This window comes from Eleutherodactylus coqui, chromosome 5 (genome assembly GCF_035609145.1).
Source record: "Eleutherodactylus coqui strain aEleCoq1 chromosome 5, aEleCoq1.hap1, whole genome shotgun sequence".
Lineage (NCBI taxonomy): Eukaryota > Metazoa > Chordata > Amphibia > Anura > Eleutherodactylidae > Eleutherodactylus > Eleutherodactylus coqui.
In genome coordinates, this window is record NC_089841.1 from 163,546,201 (window position 1) to 163,563,792 (window position 17,592).

Genomic DNA, 17,592 nt, shown 5'->3' on the forward strand with positions numbered 1-17,592 from the left:
CATCCGGAATGCATTCAGAATTTCAAGAGTGTCTGAAGTTGGAGTACCCATGGAGGTAGTCGAGAGGGGAACAACTGGGGGACCATTATTTTCCTTGGCTATACATGCCAGAAGCCTGCCACATTTGTCTCCATGTTTGTAGTAAGATTGCCTGGAGGAAAAACTGCTTTTTATGAGCTTTATCAGTAAGGTAACCCTGGTATAGACCCGTCTGGCATAGCCAAGCCAATTTATTGTCTCTATTGGGGTTATTTATGTAATCAAGTTCAGCTAATAATGCATTATGAGACCATTTCAATTCTACGTGCGCAAGACAATTTTTCAAGTCTTGAATAACGTTAAAAAAGGTTTAAATCCTGCCAATTCTTCTTGCCTAATATTTTCTTTCAGTTCAGTGACAATTCTGCTTTGAGCTAAAAACTAATTAATCTGGGTCAGACTGGTGACTGGTTGCTATGGTTGCTGTCTGACAAACTAACACGCGATGCAGTAGATCCCTAGTAAGTAGACTGTCAGACATAACTGGTTGTTTCTTTGCTGACAACAGAGAACAGATGAAGCAGTCAAGCCTTGTCAAGCTGCAATATTAATCAGCTTTTTCTAAAAGCAAATTAAGGTTGAGGAACACTTTAATGACAATCTTCTATTTCCCATCATTATGCTCATTGACTTTCACAGACAATTATTAAAATATAGAAAAACTGCATAAGATTCAATTTGGATGTAAACCTTCATCAACTGAATGTAGCAGCATCTTTAGACCAAAGAATATATATGTGACAGCAGTATCTACAGTAACAGCATGCACTGTGCTGCACTTCCATCTCAGGAGGCTGTAGGCACAGGTCATCTCCACTTATTAACGACCCATTTAGATGCAATGATTATCAAACAAAATTCGTTACAAGTGTCGAAAGTGAGCGATAATCGTTACCTGTAAACATGCGCCCATCGTGCACTTTTCGTTAATAATTCGTTCATCGTTGTCTTTCAGTCCTCTTAAAAGCCATTGTTTGGAAGTTCGATTTTCGTTTGGTTTAAATGAAATTTGTTTAGTTGTTTAGCGATTTGAGGGGAGTGGTTCTTCGTTTAGTGGGGCGTACATTTTACAGAAACTGTCCAATTATCGTTAAATGTAAAGGCTAGACAACAATAAAAGAACGACTAAATTCTCTGCCGCCTCGTCCATTTTCTAACGATAATCGTTAAGTTTAAGCAGTCGTCTTTAAAAGCAAAACCATCGCTCACTTTTGCATATGGTAGTATGCAACTCTGTGCTTCTAAGGGCCCTTTTACATACAATGAGTGCCGGGCAAACGAAGCCCGACACTCGTCCCTGTGATGCTTGCTCAGCACAGGAGCGAGTATCATTGGATCACTCACAGATCTTCCAGCAGGGAGGCGGGACGGCTGGAGGAGAGTTCTCTCCCTCCTCTCCCCGCCCCCTCTCCATTCACTGTAAGCAGCAGTCGTTCACATTCTGCAGGCTGTTACACAGAACGTTATCATTCAAAACCCAGTGGGAGAACGATAATTGTCATGTGTAACAGCGCCCTTAGTTACATGTGAACGCAAACTGTTATACCATGCTATTATGACTGGATTTGTTTGCATGGTTTTGCCATTCATTGTATTGGTTGACATACAGAGTTGTAATAACACCAGGTTTAGTAAATCCTTTTTTTTTTTAAATTCAATTATTTTTAAGAGTTTTGACATTTTATTCCAAACATAAACTTACATTTCTAACCCCCTTCTACCTCCCCCATCAGCCTCTCTCTCTCTCACATGCCCAACAGTTAAACGGCATGTAACACCATATTCATCAAACATATTAGATGAAAATTATTTCAGTCTATACAGTGCCCTAAGATGAAACGAGTCTTTTTTGTTGGTATTTTGAAGTGTGATCCCTTCCTCCATAGTACAAGAGTAGTCAGCCTGTAGAGTTCCATCAGGTACATAAGTATAGCAAGTGATCCATATAACATGTTTACCATATTATTAAGCTTGCACCTCTTCTACCACCCATAGCAGATCCTCAACTCTCATTCCTAGGCTGGGACATCGCTATAATCTAGTTGTTAACAATTGTCTCCGGTTTGCCATTCAAGATATACTCAGCCATTTTCCCCATATCTTGTCATATTTGTGACCAGCGTTTGTTTTGAGATGTATCCCTTGGGTAAAAGACAATTAACTTTAGTTTTAAATTCTCCCACTGTGGGGGGCATTTCATCCAGCCAACGTTACGCTATCAGTTTCCTTGCCACATAGAGTAACCTTGCCACCGCTATTTGCTCTTGCTGCTCTATCAGCAGATCACTCACATAACAGAGTATGCACACTAGTGAGGAAAGATCCAGATTAACTTTATGCTTAAAGGGGTTGTCCCGCGCCGAAACGGGTTTTTTTTTTTTTCAACCCCCCCCCCCCCCCCGTTCGGCGCGAGACAACCCCGATGCAGGGACCTAAAGAAAGCTTACCGGAGCGCTTACCTTAATCCCCGCGCTCCGGTGACTTCTATACTTACCGGTGAAGATGGCCGCCGGAATCCTCTTCCTCCGTGGACCGCAGCTCTTCTGTGCGGTCCATTGCCGATTCCAGCCTCCTGATTGGCTGGAATCGGCACGTGACGGGGCGGAGCTACACGGAGACGGCATTCTGCACGAGCGGCTCCATTGAAGAGAGCAGAAGACCCGGACTGCGCAAGCGCGGCTAATTTGGCCATCGGAGGGCGAAAATTAGTCGGCTCCATGGGAACGAGGACGCTAGCAACGGAGCAGGTAAGTAAAAAACTTTTTATAACTTCTGTATGGCTCATAATTAATGCACAATGTATATTACAAAGTGCATTATTATGGCCATACAGAAGTGTATAGACCCACTTGCTGCCGCGGGACAACCCCTTTAATCATTTTTTATTGAAAAATATTTTTGTCTTAAGAAAACCAGAAATAGACAATTTTCCTAACAAACAATATTTTTAATTTCTAGCATTTAACATATCTCTTATTATGTCAGAAACCAGTCTATTGATTAGATACCAGAGGTGCTAAATTCCTCATTAGACAGCTAAGTCTCAATCAATTTCAACCTCCACTGAATGAACCAAGAATTGCACTTGTCTAAACCCAACTCTATCCTAGCTCCTAGTAAGACTACCCAAATTAAAATATCCTAATACCGAGAGAGCCTGATTAACTTTATATACAGTATTGATTAATGAATGTACATCTATCCAATATCTGCCCAGTTTTGGGCATCTCCAAATCATGTGTATTAACCCTGCACTTTGGATTTTTCAACGTATGCATAGCGGCTTATCCCTTAAGGCCTGTCTTTTGAGTGATAATCATTGTGTGTAACTGCACTTACATCGTGCAGTTTTCGTTACCCCGTTGCTCATCGTTGTCTTTCAGCATGCTGAAAAAGGACGATGAGCCTTATCAGGGATTCACAGCGGGATACAGCTGATACAATTGTTTCAGCTGTATCCCGCTCCCTGATGACAGGCTGGGTATGAAGAACAGAGCAATCCAGCTCTGTTCTCCACACCTTGCATGGTGCGTTGGGCTGTATAACAGCTGGGCACTCTGTGCAGAAAACAGCTGGATGCAGAAGGCAAGTAGGGACACTCCGCTTGTCTTCTGCATCCTCCGCTCTGAGCACTTGGCTGTATAACAGCCGGGTGCTCGGAGCGGGGAACAGCTGGATGCAGAAGACAAGCGGGGACACCCCGCTTGTCTTCATCCTCCACTGGCAGCGCAAGGTGATCACTCATCTTGCGCTGTAAATGACACAACAATTATCTTTCAAAAGTCGCCTGAGCGACATCTTTTGAACAATAATCATTGTGTCTAAATGGGCCTTTACTCCTATGTCATGCAAGAACGTTTGAGTGTGATATACTCTGTGTAGTAGATATAGTTGTGACAGCCTATGCAACTCACTCAGTGATAGTTTAGGGGTCATACTCCGAATCTCCTTCCGTTGTGAGTCTTCAATGGGGCCGATATCTGCTTTCCCTTTATTTTTGATTGTCAGTTAACTTTTCTTTGTAGATATTCATACACAGATATTTTCCCTGCGGTGGTGGAAGATGTTCCAATAATGTTGGGGTTTTTTTGTTGTTTTTTTTTACTACTACAACAGCCACAGCAAAACAGGAAATCTTTACCGTTCTGGTCATTGACAAGTGTGTCTTAGCTGCAAATATTTGTAAAATTGTGAATGTTTTAAATAATGCTCTGCTTATAACTGACTGAATAATTTAATGTCTGGCCCTAGCAGTATCTGAGAGACCCTCTCTATGCCTTTCCTTTTCCACCCATCAAATTCTGTTAGTTTGTTAAGCTCTGGTAGCCAGGCCACATCCCATATTGGGGTATACGGTGTACATCCTGAGACCCTCTCGTTTTCCACCATGTTTTATGTATGAGTGAGAGTGTGGGAAAGGTGCAGGCGTTAAGTTTAAAGCTTATGTTTTTCCAGGGCTTCTTGTAAATGCAGTCCATAAAAATAGTTTTTAAGGATTTAAAATCTAGCTTCTTGTACTTCTTCTGTCTTCCACCCCCTAAGATATTGCATCTTTGCAGCTAGAAAGTATGCCATAGGATTTGGTAAAGCCAGGCCTCCCTCCTCCTCAGGATTATAGAGCGTTTCCGCCATATAAGTTCCCTGAATAGGCTATGGACCTTGTATAAGATGCGATGTGCAATCTATTGCGGTGCGTTGTGCAGTAAGTAGAGTAGTTGTGGCATCCATATCATTTTGATTAGGTTTGCCAAACCTATCACTGAGATGGGAAGCCGGCACCATACTTCCAACTTCTGTGTAAATTTAGCTAACAGTGGATCCAGATTTACTTTAGTGTAATCCAAGGGAACTCTTGTTATATTTACTCCTAAATATTTAAAAGTTGATGTACAGACCAGTCGGGCCTATTTAGTCTAGATAATTAAAGGCCCATTTACACGGAGCGATGATCGCTCAAACGACAGATTGAGTGACAGTTTTGAGCGATCATTTTGCATAAACTACTCAGCTGCTTAGTAGCTTATTAGCGTGCAAATGAAGCCTGGAGGGCTCTCATCTGCACTCAGCTCCATTGTTCTCCTGCGGGTTAAATTGCTGAAACAATACTATCAGCAATACCCAAGGAGAACTCGGCGTGCAGTCCTGATAAGACCACACAATGATTTTTAGGCTGGCTTGAATTCAACGATCAATGAGCAGTGCACAAAAAGTGCACGATGGCAGCGCATTTAGATGCAATGATTATCTCTCAAAAGATGGCTTTTGAGTGATTTCTGAGCGATCATCATTGCGCATAATGGGCCTTAAGTCAGGTTTGTCTACTAGCATAAGTGTGGATTTGTTCCAATTAATTCTGAGTCCTGAGTGAGAGCTATATTCATTATAGATGAGCGAGTATACTCGCTAAGGACAATTGCTCGATCGAGCATTGTCCTTAGCGAGTATCTCCCCGCTCGGCAGAGAAGGTTCGGCTGCCGGCGCGGGTGACAAGTGAGTTGCGGCAGTCAGCAGGGGGGAGCGGGGGGGAGAGAGAGATCTCCCCTCCGTTCCTCCCAGCTCTCCCCCGCAGCTCCCCGCCTGCCGAATCTTTGCTCCAGAGTGGGCAGGTACTCTCTAAGGGCAATGCTCGCTCGAGCAATTGCCCTTAGTGAGTATACTCGCTCATCTCTAATATTCATCAATCGTGGAAATTGTCACATAGACAAGGGGAGGCTTAGATTGTGGAGTGATTAGTACCCAACTTTCCGAGACTCTGCACATAAACCAGACCGGCAACCCTCACTTTCGGCCACAACTCTACAACAATCCGCCTATCCCATTGCTGCCAACAATTTGTCACGTAGACAGCAGGGAGAGGAGAAGGGACGATACGTATCGATCCCGCCTCTATCCACGATTACTCACGGATCGACTATATGAGCGTCTTGTCACTACCAACCGTCCTGGCCGAGGACCGATTGATCACTTATTAGGGAGATTGCATGCTTGTGAGAATACAGGTCGATTTTTATCCAGCTTTCCTGGGGTTCAACCACATGAAAACCAAAAACACAAATCACGACCTGATCAATTCTAACACACTCCAGAGCTCTACAATGCTCATACAAATACACGCTGCCACCGCCAGCTATTATGGCAAGCTGGAACGCAGACTTATGAATTCTGAACACAATCCTCAGAGTCATGATTCGTTTCTACAACAGACAAGGATTTAACTGATAAATTGTAGATTTATTCTAGAAAAGGTCTGGCAGTGCAAAATCTAGCTATGTAAAAAGATATACAAAAAAGGTTGTGAGAATAAGGAATACGGTATAAATACACACTCAGCAGTAATTAAAAGAAAGTTACCAGGCTTTGGATACACGGCCCAAAGGGTCTGTTCGGCGAGGTTCCAAGAAACAAAGGGACAGCCAATATAGAGTAGGATATCTCTGTGGATCTGACAACTGGGGTTTGTGTGGCCTCGAATTATAAAGGGTCCCTCAGAACACGCCTTCAGAGGTCATTTAGAGTGAGGCGTGTTGGATTTGAACATCATAATTCACCATTTTGGCCATTTCTCGGCAGGAGGCCCTCCGATCGTGAATATAGGCCCAGCATAGTTTGTCATGATTTTATATATTTTTTTAATATCAAGAATTACAAGTACATTATGCCCAGGTACGCAGATATGCCGTTCGGGAGTGATATGGAGCTCGTAACGCAACATGTGTAGATTTGTTTTGTTCAGTTGCCTAGCCAGATATTGAAAATATAATTCATATTGGGCTAGGACCTTCATACACCCAAATATCCTTTATTAAAAGATTTCCTTCTGATGTGAAGTTGGGAACCAGGATGTCTGTAGGGTCTATCTAAGGTGTCAATCCACACCAGTAGGGGGCCAATTTAGCATCTCCTTGTCATAAGCCAGTTTATGGCCAGTGGAACAAAGAGTTTCCTGCCCTCTTGTACATCAAAAGGCTTGCCAGATACAAAGATGGGGGGGGGGGGGAGATTAGAGCATTGAATTCATTCAGCTTTTCCAGGGCCTGACAAATTACCAATGCTAGCTACTACATACAATGGAAACTGAGATAGCGCCAAGGCCTGACACACACAATGTCTGACAGCCTAAAGTCTCTACATCTGTCTGTCTGTCTATCAAATATCTATATATCACAGAAATAGCCGTTCTCAGTGATATCCCATCGTCCCCCAGGAACAAAAGCATGTCATCCGCATGCAGTGCGATCTTCTCCTCTGTATTTTCATGCCTAAATCCCACTATATCCAGATGTAGCCTTATCTTAATTGCAATGGGCTCTATTGCTATTGCAAATAGCAGCAGTGAGAGGGAGCATCCCTGACATGTTCCTCTGAATAACGAGAATGAGTCTGTACAACCCCCATTCACAGCTACTGAAGCCTTAGCATCGGTGTATACAGTTGTACCCAGCCTATGAATTTGGAGCCTATAGCCATTTTATCCATAAACTCCCATAGCAAGGGCCACTCTACGCTGTCAAACACCTTAGCGGCATCTAGTGAACATATTGTTGTCTCCCCTGTACTGTCTGCTCGTAACTGTAGATTGAGAAACAGTTTGCGGATATTGGTGCATCTCCTTGGTATAAACCTGCTCTGATCTGGATGAATTAGGGATGGGATCACCATCATGAGGTGATTAGCCAGCACCTTTGCAAGAATTTCGACATCTGCGTTCAGTTGGGAGATGGGCCTATAAGAATGCATCATCAGTGGATCTTTTCCAGGTTTGGGTATAATGGTTATCATTGCCTTCCTCATAGAGGGTGGCATTTCGCGTCTGCGCTCCTGGAATACTGTGAGCTAGTAAATACTTTTGAATATTTTTAGTTTGGTATATTCAGCCATTCCACTCTAATATCAGAGATGTGTTCTCTGGAGTTAGTATGGCCTATGGCAATGGCATACATTGTAATGGAATAGGAATTATGCTTCACTTCAGACTGTGCATGATGGGTGAATTAGAAAGTATTAGAAAGTGATATTATTTTTAAATATCAATTCATTAACACTGGTTAATGGATAACTACTGGAGCCCTTTACAACCATCACAAACAACTGTGCAGGTAATATCTGCTGAAGAGTCAGTCAAGCATTTAATGGCTACTTAGAAACTATCAGAGTAATAAAACAGCTAACAAACAAGAATAAGCTACATTGATATTCATTCATCCATCAGAAACCATCTCAGACTTTAGAGAACAGTTTGGTGGTCCATTGTAACAGTGCGACTTACCTCCCCACTATCATCAGCTCCTTCTCTGATGCCTTCCTACGGATTTTGGTGTAAATGTCCATAGTAAACAGTGTGCTGGCACTATTGAAGATGGACGTTAAGGAACTCATGAGAGACGCCAACATCACTGACAGCATCAAACCTCGAAGTCCTGCAAAATCAATGAAAGATTAGTGGGGTGGAATGGCAGTGCTAATTTACTAAAATGTGAGTGAAAAGAAAAATAGATCAATATAGACAATAGGTGTCATGATGCTGTACAGATGATGAACAGTATTTGACCTCGGGCTGTACTTGGGCTGTAGCTCCAAGGAAAAGGTCCATGTTTATTGCATTTAGAGTTGTTGTCAAATCTTACATAACTAATGTGTTGTAAAGAGACCGAATCCTAAAAGTACCTTTACACAAACCAATAGTCATCCAAATAATCGCTCAAATGAGCAATTATGGGCGACCAATGGACTGTGTACACACAGCCTCTGACCGGGCACTGAGCGAGAAATTGCTCAGTAGTCGCTAGTCATTCTGAAATGGAACAACTGCTGAGCGACTTCTTGCTCAGTGTAAACAGGAGTTGCTCAATCTCTTTACTGTGAATGCAGGTGGGCAACCGGCAGAGATCTCCAGTCACTCCACCTCCATTATCCTACAGACTATCGCTCCTGTGTAAAAGCATACGAGCGATAGTTGCCGGCAGGAGTGTGCGTCTGACAGTCGTTCCATGTAAAGATACCTCAACTTCATAGAGTTCAACTTTTTATACTCCCTTAAACCCCAGTTGATCCAAAGGAATGAAAAAAAACACCATTGAATAGCATAGACCAATTTGTAGGTAAAGGTAAAGTCATCTGGTGCAAGCACCGAGCTATGATTGACTCCTAGGGTGACGTCACATTGTGACGCTTTCTTGGCAGACAGTTTTTGTGGGGTGGTTTGCCATTACCTTACCCAAGACCAATTTGTAGTAGGTTGCAAATATTCCTCCTTGACCTCTACTGGCAATTTGACAGATCCCTTATCAACATTCTGCAGTAATACAGGCAACCCTGGTTCTTCTCATGTTATGAGGTACAATACATTAATCACATCGATCATGAGTTTTCTACAGAAAATAACGTGGAATGATAGTAAGTTTTACTGGTTATCCTCATTAAAGGGTATACACCATCACTTTATGGTCACTCAGGGTGCAACCTCTGGGACCCCACCAATACTGAAGCTAAAAGGGGCAGTGGCGCTGGGGTAGAGCTATGTCCTTCTAAGTTTTCCCTGTACATTAGCATTCGCAGCCACCATGCTTTGCAGTGAACAGCAGCCGACTCCATTCATTTGAAAGGAAGCATGCTGCAGCTCCCTGAGCAGCAGTTGGCCAGGGTGCAGGGACCGCAGCTTTGCATCAGCACTGTGGACCCTTCAGCCTTAGATTTATTCTGGACAGTTTTATTCTGCGTCTCTCTTGCACTTGCCTGTACATTACATATAATATAAGTGGTGTATATTTCCAGTAATAACAGCCACTACACAGTCTGAATGACATCTGAAGGCACCTTACCATCCGGCATCAATTTAATCACCATTGTCGGGTAAGCAATGTTGGTACATCCAACTGGTGTTTGACAATACTCTTGACACTTAGAAGGTACCACACAAGCAATTTCATCTACAAAAAGAAACCCAAGACATTAGAAGTGGCTGACGGTGTGATTATAAAGTACAAGTATTTGACAGAACTCTTGAGTAATTACTTGTATACAAAATGCGGCTGATCATTCCTGGAAACACCATCAAAAACATGGGCAGCAGTTTCAAATATCCACACAAGATACAGCCAGCTTTCACATGTGACATGTTCTTGGCAGAGAGACATCGCTGAACGATTACCTAGCACCAGAAAGCAAATGAAAATAAATCTTCCATCATCTGGATCATTTGTATAATGATTCAATCTAGGCTCACCATATCGCATGTTACCTGATCTGTGCACCAGTACCAAAGAGCCGAGATGGAGAGACCAAAAATAAGGCCAGGCCATGGCATGTCTCCGGTTATGGGGTCTCGGAAAAGGTGGAATGCATCCTCTCGTGGAGTGTAGCATTTTGCATCAATTATAGTGCCGTTATTATCTATTTCAGTAGGAATGGCAAGCTTATATTTTGCTACAAATGCATCATATCCTCCAACTTCATGGAAAGCTAAAAGAGAGATTTTTTATTTTTTTTTAGAATTAGAAGGTTCAACCTGGTGTCAGACATGAGCAAATTATTGGAGTTGATGGAAACAAAAAAAAAAGTAGGATTTTTTTTTTTGGGTGCATTCACATGCGGCAGATATAATGCAGATTTTCTGCAATGGAGAAATCTGCACCAAAGCCACAACAAATGGTGTGGATTCACTATAGATTTCACGGCTTCGGTTAAATTCAATTGAAGGGATAAAATCCACAGCGGATCCGGACCAGAATCCATACTTTTTGCTGTGGAGTCGCCGCAGATTTTTTCACTGCAGATAATCAAATCCGCACCTTTAAGCCCATTTAGACGGGCTGAATGTCGGGAAAACTATGCCCGACACTCATCCCTGCACATACTCGCTCTCATGCTGCTGCATGGGCGCTAGTATTGCTGGCTCACAGTGGGGAGGCTGCAGGAGATTTCACTCCTTGCGCTTCCCCAGCCCTCTCCATTGACTTAACATAGCGGCTGTTCAGCAGCAAACGGCTGCTATTTATACTGAACGATCAGCGATCAGCTTATCGTCCATCGTTTATACTGCATAAACGATGGACGATGAGCTGAACGATCATCATTCAGTGTTAACAGCAGCTGTTCAGTATTGAACGGCTGCTATATTATGTCAATGGAGAGGGGCGGGGGAGCGTAAGGAGAGAAATCTCTTGCAGCTGTCCTGCCCCCCAGTTGGCCGCAACAACGCAGGAGCGAGTTTATGCGGGAACGAGTGTCGGACATCGTTTGCCCGACATTCGTCCCGTCTAAATGGACCTTTGAGATAATAGGTTTTACATGTCAAATAAAGCGATTTTGACTTACCAAAGCCCATAAGTATAAATGATCCCACAAGCATGATGATGGTTTGTAGCGTATCTGTGTAAATGACAGCGGCCAGACCACCTAGACAGACAGAACCAAGTTAACAAATCTGTGGAACAATATATTACCCTCATATAACCGCTCTCAAACTTATAAGATGTACACGTGGTTTACGAATATGAAGACAATTTCCTACAACAGAGGTTCCTTTTCTCAAGTCCCAATCTGTTCTAGGTCATTTTCAAACAGGACATGGTTGATCCACACTGAATATTAAAGTGAAAGTCTCATGTACTTGATTTCCGTTTCCCTACTTAAATGGAAGCCTGTAGAGGAGAAATGATTTATTTTTGTATTGTTGTAGCCATTTATTTCTTTAGTTTTAAAAGCTTTCCTGAATGTAACCATATAGAAAACATACATGTTCTTACTGCACAGCCTGCATAGGCAGCTGCAATGTATGGAAGTTAAAGGTTATTCCTATCTTAAACATTTCTAAAGTATATAAAAGATGTGCCATAAATGACTAATGGGTGTGTGTCCCACCTCTGGAATTCTCACCTATCAGAAGAATGGGGGTCCCGTCTCCCCTGTTGGTTGACTCTAAGATGTCATTTTCCCAATACACTATAATGGAGACTAACTTCAATGATATCTAGGTGGTGCCCTATTTACTGTCACTCAAAGCCATCTTCTCCAACAGCTCTAGCAATGTTTTAACAACATAAGACTTAAGGTTCCATTTACACACACAGATGATTGCTCAAAATTCATCAAAAATGACAGTTTGGAGTGATCATTTTGCATTACCTACTAATGAGTTAATCAGCCCATTAGTAGCAAACTAGCTTCATTTGCATGTATTTAGAGAAGAGCGGGTGGTCTGTTCTCTAAATACATCACTTTTGTTCTCCCGTGGGCAGCAGCTTGCATACAATGCTATCAGCGCTGTCCGTTGAGAACACAGCATGCCGTCCCTCGTATCAGGGATGACGGATTTTATGCTGAGCTGAACTCAGCGAAGGATGAAGAGTGCACGGTAAGTGCACGATGGGAACACATTTACACGCAACGGCTATCGCACAAAAGCAGTCGTTTGGCCGAATTTTGAGCAATAATCTTTGTGTGTAAATCAGCCTTTAGATACAGAAACCAGAATATGGTACTGACAGAAGTATGCGGGTAATAAGCACACAATGCATCTGACCTTTGTAGGGTTCTATTATTTTATGATAGGTTATCATGATAATGTTTATTGTCTGATGTGCTCTCAGCTCAGATTTATTTATTCCTTACCCAGTGTGAAGCCCATATAACCAGTTCATTTGTTCTAAGTTCCTGCATGCAATATTTTTAGTGACATTTTTTATACACATTGAAAACTTTTTGCCATCATTGCACATACAGGGCCCATCATCAGTACAACATAATTGTGAATTAACTCAAAACAGTGGTAGATCCCAACAAGTCATTTGTGTTCTGATCCTATAATGAGGCTGCGGTCAAACGAGCTATTTTTTTTTTAGCGCATGAATAGGCGCACTTAAAAAGCGGCTCTATTAGAACCAATGCTTTCCAATGAAAGCGGCCACATGTTCGTTTTTAGAGGTGCTAAATAATCACACTTGCAAAAGATAGGACATGTGAGTGCAAATGTACCCAGTCACACAATTTTTTTTACTGCACACGGGCGAATTTGCATTGCGAAATCTGGAGTGGGATTCCGTCTCTGGATTCTGCTGCAAATCCAGCCCATAGCATGGTATGAGAATATGTGATTTCCTGCCCACAAGCAGAAGTTGATAGTGGGGCAGAAATCGCAGCATGCTGCAATTTTGTCTGGGCTACGCACGGCCTGCATGCATTGAAGTCAATGGAAGCTGTCCATCCCGCGGCCATTCTGCAATCATCATTGCAGAATGGTCGCAGAAGCCGCATTAACGCCATAGTGATGGCGCAGCGTCCTCTGTACTGCTCATGCGCGCCGCGGCACATTCGCAGCAGAGGAGGAAGACGGCGGGAAGGTAAGCTGGGGTCACCAGCCGGGCCCCGGGTCGAACTCCGCTGTGGAAATCCCGTCTGCAGGGTCCAACCCGCCCGTGTGCAGGTGGCCTAAGATAGGTGTCCCATACAATAAAACACAAGTTTTAATAAGTATTTGTTAATAATGCATCTCGGACAGTAAACCAGCTAGGAAGAGCTCACACAACGGTTGCAGGACAGTCCTGTTGCTACCCCTGCAGGTGCTCATGAACCCGCAAAAAGTTTTCTAAGTTTTTTTGGTAGTCGTTCCCAATCTAATAATTGTCTGTGAAAGTTGTAAATTTTCTCTTCTTAAGACACAGATCCTTGGGGTCAGATGCCCAAACAGTGGGTTTACATCATCTCATGGTTGGCAAACAACTGCATAAAAAAGCGCATGCCTTTTTACTGCTCCTTTTAGCCATTTACGATCCTGTGGATATGTTTTAATACTTTGGAGTTAGGAGTACAAGTATGAAGAACACATAATGAAATTGCTTCACACAGTGCCCTATTTTTTGCCATGGAATACTGATGTATTTTGTTCGTACATTTTCCACACTCTATTCACTCAGATCTCTCCCGCTCACCAGTGGCGGTTACAACTTAACTTCACTAAGATTTCACTTCAATTGGTGGTGCTGGTAGAACCCATAAAAACCCATGTAGAAATATAGGAAAAACATATATATGCAGTACAGGTGTCTCTCTATTTGGCACCTACCTGTAACAGTATACAAAGCCGTGATCAGCAGTAGCATGACAATGGCTATATAGATATTGATCTTCATAGCTTGTTGGATGAAAATGGCTCCCGAGAACATGTCCGCCTACCCAAAAAAACATATTAGCAGTGCCGGAGTAAATGTTATAAGCTGAGAGTGCAGGGTAACAGAAAGTATTTAAGGCCTCATGTCCACGGCCGTTTCGGTAAAATGCAGTGGGCCTCCCCGCGTTTTACCAGTATTTGTAAATACCGGGTCTGCCAGCAGAGACAGTGTAGGGCTGCGAGTGTACTACACATGCCCACATATTACACGCATGCAGTCATGTGCAGTGTGATTTTTTTTTTTTTTAAGTTCCCCGCTTCGTTTCATAGCGGGGTTGGGTATGAAAACACCGCCAATACGCAAGGTATTGCATATCAACAGCGTTGAATACACTGCCAATACAAATGTACAGGGCTCACGCTGCGTGGTACACGAGAAATAGAGCATGCTGCCATCTATTTCTTGTGCGTATCGACATATGTGTCTACACGCACATGTACATGGATCAATGAAAGTCCATAGACTTTCATTGAATCCATTCACTACGTATCACGCGGCCATGCATTGTACACGTAAAACCTCCTGTGGACATGAGCCCTAACCCCTCAGTGAGGTAACTAATTTTTAGCTTTAAGGGCCAGAAAATCATATTTCCTTTTGTATTGCGTAATAACTTTTGTGTGGCACCAACTTATATAACTTCCAGACAGCACGCACGCTGTCTTGGGTTTATTACTCAACCCCGATCTCTCCTTTACCCCATATATCCAATCTCTTGGCCGAACATGTCGGCTGCACCTCAAGCACATCGCAAGAAACTACCCCTTTCCCACTGCAGACTCGCCAAAAACGCTCACTGTTGCCCTCATCCACTTTCGGCTCAATTATTGCAACTCGTTGCTGATAGGCCTCCACTGCACCAGACTCTTCCCCCTCCAATCCATCCTGTATGTGGCAACCAGGCACATCTTCCTGTCTAGCCGCTACTCGGACGCCTCTGCCCTGTGCCAGTCACTGCACTGGCTGCCTGTCAAATATAAAATTCAATTTAAACTCAGCACCTTTATCCATAAAGCTCTCCATAGCGCCGCACCGCCCTACATTGCTTCACTTATCTCAATCCACCACCCAGCCCGCGCCCTCTGCGCCGCTATTGAAATCAGATTAAGTGTCCCTTTAATTCCCGCCTCCAAGACTTCTTCAGAGCAGCACCAGTCCTCTGAAATGCGCTACCCAAAACTATCCGGGTAATCCCCCACCCACAAAACTTCAGGCGTGCTCTAAAATTGCACCTCTTTAGGGAGGCATAACATATCCCCTAAACCAAACCTCTCTGTACTCCACCTGATAACATGCTACCTGTCCTACTAACTGCAATCTCTGCTAGCCGCAATCAACCGCCCCTGCTGTCATACCGATTCAGTCACCACACGGCTTAAGTCTGACCATTGTCTATGAGAATAGCATCCCTCACTCTCCGCTTCACCATACCGTGCACATCTCCAGCCCCTTTACCTTCTGTATCACCCCATTATCTGTAGTATGTAAGCTCTTTGGAGCAGGACCCTCACCCCTACTGTTTCCATCAATTGATTACAACATGTTACTGTGGTTTTTGTATCTTTGCTTTTTGTATCTGCTCCCCCCTGTTTTGTAAGCACTGCGGAATATGTTGGCGCTATATAAATAAAGATTTTTTTTTGTCATTTTACCTGTATGACACCTTGCATTTTGTGGGAAAAGTTCTAGTTTTTATATGAACCAATTTCAGGTACATATAATGTAGTCAATAACTTTTTTTTATGTGGGGCAATGGAAAAAAGCTATTTTATCATGTTTTTTTGTGATTTATTTTTATGGCCTTCCACGTGGGGTATAAATATTATGTTACCTTTATTCTATGTGTCTGTAAAATTCTGACAACACCAGATTTATAGAGGTTTTATTATGTTTACTACTTTTAACAATATAAACACTTTTTTTACAAAAAGACTTCTGGTGTGGCATTACATTCAAAGACCAGAGTATTTTTAGTTTTCAGTGAAAAAAGCTGTATGAGGGCTTGTTTTTGTAGGACAACTTGTAGGTTTTATTCGCACCATTTTGAGGTGTATATAAATTTTTTTGTAATACAAATTACAGTTCAAACCCTCACCCTTGTGTTCTGGAATCATATAGCACAAGTTATATTGTGTTGCTAATCAAAACTGTGCAAAGTCCACCGTAAGATTCTTACTGAAAGTATCACATCCACAAAATTAAAGGACTACTCTTGCAAAATCCCATTTTTCCATCCCTAATCACCTTTGCCTGTCACACTCTGGAGGTCTCCTATGTTTAATGCAGCCTCCTGTCTGATGCTTATCAGGCACTATCTTCATGTTGAAATTTCTACTTTCACTATTTCATGCTATCAATCCCATGATGCATCAGCACAATATTACATGAGCAGCTAGAGCCAGGATGATCTTTGCTGCAGGCAAGACACTGACATTACATTCTGTATTTGCCTATATAAGATACAGATCATAAGTATACAATCAGGAGGATGAGTTGTGATCTCCTCTATTATAACTGTGTACAGCGGCCTCTACTTTTATTCAATAACTGTAATTGGAGTGTTTGTGTCCCTGTATAAGCAGTCTATCACACAGGAAATATGCTGACTGAGAAACTGACTAGTTTGAGAACACATATACCAAAGTAAATCTGAGCTGGTCTGAATTAAGATCACATGACCCTTTCTGAGGAGAAAGAGGCCAGGAGTTTCAGATAGCGATAACTAACCAAGGTAATACTAGCTGATTTATATATACTGGGGGATAGTTACATAATGAATAATGGAAAAAAAAAATCACCGGAGTGACCATTTAAGTTCTTCTTAACACAGCAACACCTATAATACCCAGTGTGAAAATATTTGTGAATACCTTTGTCCACAAATGTAGAAACGTCCTCATGAAATCAATATAAACATGATATAAACTAGTAGAGCTGACAGTCTGAAAATGACCTTTCAAAAGATGGCTGGGCATAAACATACGAGGAACTTACAGAGATCTTGGTGAACACATAAAGAAGTAGGGAAAGAACAGAGAGGTAAATTCGAATCCGATCCCCACCAAAACGTTTCCGTAGGTACTCCGGCATAGTCACTACCTAGGAAAGAAAGAAATATTCAGAATAATCAGGCCTTACTGATACCAGTCTGCCGGTGACAATATTGAAGCTATGTTCACAACAGTATCAAGGCTTCTGATATTATAGGAGCCATGATGGATAAGATGGATCTGTTTGACAAGAGATCCTTAAAGATTCTAATGAATTCCACTATTCCCTTTTTTATTCACTCAGCAAAATAGACTACAGAAAAAAGCTAAAGCAAAAGTGAACAAGATAATATAGGCATTGACAAAACAGTACAAATTCTTCTATAACTTATGTTCTA

The 17,592-nt window shown here is 42.4% G+C and overlaps 1 protein-coding gene across 1 annotated transcript in view; it reads right to left on the minus strand.

The window, feature by feature from the left end:
• SLC5A1 (solute carrier family 5 member 1) overlaps positions 1–17,592 on the minus strand; it is a 63,066-nt gene that overhangs the window by 14,892 nt on the left and 30,582 nt on the right. Inside the window, exons 5-11 of the mRNA XM_066603586.1 lie at positions 17,199–17,303; positions 14,099–14,204; positions 11,353–11,433; positions 10,277–10,497; positions 10,051–10,186; positions 9,858–9,965; positions 8,306–8,456 (exon numbers count right to left, since the gene is read on the minus strand). Of these exons, the coding sequence (XP_066459683.1) occupies positions 8,306–8,456; positions 9,858–9,965; positions 10,051–10,186; positions 10,277–10,497; positions 11,353–11,433; positions 14,099–14,204; positions 17,199–17,303 (908 nt within the window). The remainder of the gene's footprint in view (positions 1–8,305; positions 8,457–9,857; positions 9,966–10,050; positions 10,187–10,276; positions 10,498–11,352; positions 11,434–14,098; positions 14,205–17,198; positions 17,304–17,592) is intronic.